The sequence below is a fragment of the Penaeus vannamei genome, chromosome 23, assembly GCF_042767895.1.
Source record: "Penaeus vannamei isolate JL-2024 chromosome 23, ASM4276789v1, whole genome shotgun sequence".
Lineage (NCBI taxonomy): Eukaryota > Metazoa > Arthropoda > Malacostraca > Decapoda > Penaeidae > Penaeus > Penaeus vannamei.
In genome coordinates, this window is record NC_091571.1 from 11,180,977 (window position 1) to 11,185,976 (window position 5,000).

Below are 5,000 nucleotides of genomic sequence, written 5' to 3' on the forward strand. Positions count from 1 at the left end.
TAGGGAGTACCGAGTTATATTTGTATTCTATTGGTATTGCTAATGTTATTTGTGTTTATTGGATTTTTTTTTTTTTACCTTTTTTCTTCTCTTCTGAGATATTACTTAATCATCATTCGCTTTTTGGGGACTGGATATTATTTATGTAGGATAATTATTTGATATGTACAATATATATATACAATGTAGGATATTATTTGACAGGTGTGGTGACATACAAAAGAGGTTTATGTAATTTGTTGGTACATTTGAGTGGAGAGGTTTTCGTCGCTTTTTAATTTCTTGTGAAAAGGATTGCTGGTTAGGAAGCAGGATTGTATACAGCCAGATCCACGTATGGGTTTTGGGTCCTATTAAGAGTTTTGTTACTTTTGGTATTTATTTACAACCATTATCGTTATTTGTATTTTCACTAGTTTTATCATGATTATAATTATCATTATCATTGTTATTACTGTTTATCATGATCACCATCGTTGTTATTACCATCACCATCACTATTGCTGTTATTGATATTATTGGCAAATTGTTGTTTATCATTATTATACCAGTTAACACAGCAGTCGTCAAAATACAAAGCAATACTTCCATGGAAAGGAATAACATTCTTTAAGCACTAGAAGATTCGACATTTTTTAAGATTTGCAATATATATATATATATATATATATATATATATATATATATATATATATATATATATGTGTGTGTGTGTGTGTGTGTGTGTGTGTGTGTGTGTGTGTGTGTGTGTGTGTGTGTGTGTGTGTGTGTGTGTGTGTGTGTGTGTGTGTGTGTGTGTGTGTGTGTGTGTGTGTGTGCTCTTACTTACAATATCTGTACAGACGCAAATTTCCTGATGCCTTATTCAGTATTGCAGTTTATTCCACCGATATCCGTCCGACTTCACATACAGGATAACAAACAACTACCCCATCTCATCATATATATTTCACATCAGATATAAATAACGAAAAACGAAACAAAACAAACATTACGCATAAGCCTCCAGTATGGCCGAGGCGCCCCAATCGTCCTTTATCATATCAGCTGATTTCTCTCCGATCATTATGACGGGCGCGTTCATGTTCCCCGAGACGATGACTGGCATGATCGAGGCGTCCACTATTCGGACTCCGGACACTCCGCGGAGTCTGGGAGGGGAGAGAGGTAGGAGGAGAGAAGGAGGGAAAGGGAGAGGGAGTGGGGAGATAAAGACGGAGAAAGTGGGGGAGAGGGAGTGGCGAGATAAAGAAGGAGAAAGTGGGGGAGAGGGAGTGGAGAGATAAAGGAGAAAGTGGGGGAGAGGTAGGAGGAGATAAGGAGGGAAAGGGAGAGGGAATGGGGAGATAAAGACGGAGAAAGTGGGGGAGAGGGAGTGGAGAGATAAAGAAGGAGGGAAAGGGAGAGGGAGTGGGGAGATAAAGAAGGAGAAAGTGGGGGAGAGGGAGGAAGGGGGTGGGACAGAGGTGAATAGGGAGAGAAGGAACGGGTAAAAGGAAAGAAGGGAAAATAAGGAGAAAAGAGAAGGAGAGAGGTGACGGAGAGAGTGAGAAAACAAACAATTAACAAACATAAAAAGACCCATACACAAAAAACAAACCACCAAACCAACATACATCAACCTCTTCCAACATCCACATACCCAACCACGAAGCTAAAAACCCACACCAACCCTGCTCTTACCTGAGTCTCGAATCCACAACACTCAGAGGGTCGTCCTCGGGCCCCATCTTGCAAGTGCCAGCTGGGTGAAGGTAGCTCGAAGCCATGTGTTGCACGTAGCACCCCCAGTAGTCGTCCGTGCCGTAGTAAATATCCTCGCAACCAGGAAGGTGCTGAGGGTGTGTGTCAGATATGGAGAGGAGACAAATTAGGGGAAAAATGAGACAAATTAGGGTAAAAATGAGACAAATTAGGAAAAAAATGAGAGAAATTAGGAAGATAAAAAATTAGGAAAAGACAGGAAAAAATGAGAAATTAGGAAAAAATGGGACAAATTAGGAAAAAATGAGACAAATTATGAAAAAATTAGACAAATTAGATAAAAAAGACAAATTAGGAAAAAAATGAGACAAATTAGGAAAAAAGAGACAAATTAGGGAAAAAATGAGACAAATTATGAAAAAATGAGACAAATGAAAAAAAAGAGAAATTAGGAAAAAATGAGAAATTAAGGAATGAGATAAATTAGGAAAAAAGGAGACAAATTAGGAAAAAAATGAGACAAATTAGGAAAAAAGAGACAAATTAGGAAAAAAAATTGACAAATTAGGAAAGAAACAAAAAATTAGGAAAAAAGGAGACAAATTAAGAAAAGTTATGACGTAGGTGCTTGGTTGGTTAACGTCGTTTGGTCAAATGGAAATTCATATTTTGTATTTCGTCCGTAATTAAAATGGGTATTGCGTGATTTTCGTTAGTTTCGCTTGATATGCATGTATGAAACTGCTTTAAACGATTAAGTTTGGAGAGAAAAATATAAGGTATTTAAAAGTAGTTTGTTTTCTTGATAAATACAAACAGTATCGTTTATTTTATGACATTATGGAAATACAAGAAAATAAAAGAAATATATATATTACACTTACCTTATCGTGAAATCTGGCTCCAAGCCAGGTTTTCATGGAAGTAGTATTTCCGATGGCCAATGCGAATTTTATTCCTGTTTGGAGAACGTTATTAATGTTCTGAACTAATATCTTTTTCAGGAATGGATAAACTATATTTGCCGTAAAAACTGTGAAAGAAGTTAAACTCTCACCCACTCACACACACAGACACACACACACACAGACACGCACACACACACACACAGACACAGACACAGACACGCACACACACACACACACACAGACACGCACACACACACACACACACACCCACCCTACCCACACATTTCCCCATCCACCCCCCCCCCCCCCCCCACACACACACATATCCATCCGCTACATGGCCACTTACCATTCACCAAGATTCTCAGGTCGTCCGGATGACTGAGGAAGTTGGAGTCGATGTGCGGATAGTCCCTCGGATCTCGCGAGCGGAGGGCGACGCTGCCACGACTCGAGGGGCGCATCAGGTTGAGTTGCAGCGAGAAGCCCTCCTCCCCAAGCACGTCCTCGAAGTAGGACCGGTAGCGCTGCGGGAGACGTGGGTAGGACGCGTTGGTTTTCGGTTGTGTTGTGTTTTTCTTTCTGGTTTTCTTTTTTTTCTCTCTTTCTGTCTGTCTTTCTCCCTCCCTTCTTCCCTTTCTTTTTTCTCTTTCTGATTTCTTTCTCTGAATTCTTTATCTGTCTGTCTAGTCATTATCGTCATGATTATTATTATTATCATTATCATTATTGCAGTTATAATGAATATGCAAATTATTACTGTCATTTTCATCAATATAACTATTTCTATAATGATAATAACTAATTATCTGTCTGTCTCTCTCTCACCCATGCTCTCTCTCTCTCTCTCTCTCTCTCTCTCTCTCTCTTTCTCTCTCTCTCTCTCTCTCTCTCATAATATCTAACAAAAAATAAGGACAGGGAGAATCATCAATCATCTTTCCATCACTCTTCGCCCATCCATCCACCCCCTCCAGCCCCTTCACCTCACCACAGGGTCGAGGCCCAGGGAAGACGGCGAGAAGATGCCCTTGTCGGTGGCCAGCGTCGACGAACTCAACAGGTACTGCACGTCGGGCCACTGAGGGTCCCCTGGGGCGTCGCTCACCCTCACCCAGGCGCTGCTCTGGTCGCCGAGGGGAGTGGCATAGGGACCTGTGGGATAAAGATAAAAAAAACAACTTCCGTCATAGAGAATTCCTCAAGAATTCCTCAAGAACAAAAGAAAGAAACAACTAAAGAAACGGAAATAAATCAGCAAATCAAAGCGACATCTAGTAAGCGATTTCCTTGCAATATTTTTTCTTGATTCTTTGGATACTAATACTCAGCTGAAGAAATGTACAAAAGTCGTCTCTATGAAGACTTCTTGATGTCTATCCGTAATTTTCACTAATTTATGACCTATAATACAAGCATATTTTCGGTAAATCTCTGATCAGTGATTTATTACTGGTGTCCACTTGTTTAATAAAGAAATAAACTCGAGAATATATTGATATCCCCCTTTTTCTTTACCACAACCTTAGAAGCCCAAGTACACCTTAAACCTTACATAATAATAATAAAAAAAATACATCACTAACTACGATTGTTCGTGAAATTAATGTAATTCACCAACTACCGTTTGAACTGCATGCCAACTACCTAAGTAACCCACCTTGTCTCCGCTTCACGTAATCATCGAGCGAAGAGAGGACGGAGGGAGATTCCTCGACGCCGGGTCGGACAGTCCACGTGAGGCCATAGACGTTGAGGTGATCCTGCAGGTTGCGACCCACACCAGGAAGGTCCGCCACGACGTCGATCTGAAGGGGGTGAGTTGATATTAGATGAATAGATGAATAAATAGATAGAAATAGAATAAATATACATACATACACATATGTATGTGTGCACATATGTATGTGCGTGTTTGTGTATGCGTCCGTGTGCGCGTGTACGTGTAAAAGTTCTCTCCTTTTCCTTGTGTAACTCAACAGCGTAAAACCACCGTCGGACTCACCCCATGCTGGTGGAGGTGCTTGGCAGGCCCCACGCCAGACAGCATGAGCACCTTGGGAGAGGAGAGAGCGCCTGCCGACAGTATCACCTCTTTGCGAGCTTTTACAACCTTCAGCTGAAACAATAACAGAGCATATCTTACTTCTGGAAGTTATGATAATGAATGATATAAACAATCAATGGCATCTTACTCTGGGGAACCTTCGTTACACAGAACTATTTACAAAAATGTCTTTACTTCAGTGCTTCCCCACAATTCTTAGTGTAAAAAATGCGAGGAAAGTAAAAACGAATGAATAAAAGAACGAAGAATGAGTTGTTAAATAAAAGAAAGGGTATATAAAAAGAAAGTGAGTGGTTGGGTCTACACTCGAATAGAAAGAC

At 40.3% G+C, this 5,000-nt stretch overlaps 1 protein-coding gene across 1 annotated transcript in view; it reads right to left on the reverse strand.

The window, feature by feature from the left end:
- Positions 1–935: 935 nt before the first annotated feature.
- LOC113827174 (oxygen-dependent choline dehydrogenase) overlaps positions 936–5,000 on the reverse strand; it is a 13,999-nt gene continuing 9,934 nt past the window's right edge. The window contains exons 8-14 of the mRNA XM_027380071.2: positions 4,618–4,731; positions 4,273–4,420; positions 3,604–3,767; positions 2,962–3,139; positions 2,589–2,662; positions 1,684–1,835; positions 936–1,151 (exon numbers count right to left, since the gene is read on the reverse strand). Of these exons, the coding sequence (XP_027235872.2) occupies positions 992–1,151; positions 1,684–1,835; positions 2,589–2,662; positions 2,962–3,139; positions 3,604–3,767; positions 4,273–4,420; positions 4,618–4,731 (990 nt within the window). The 3' untranslated portion in view covers positions 936–991. The remainder of the gene's footprint in view (positions 1,152–1,683; positions 1,836–2,588; positions 2,663–2,961; positions 3,140–3,603; positions 3,768–4,272; positions 4,421–4,617; positions 4,732–5,000) is intronic.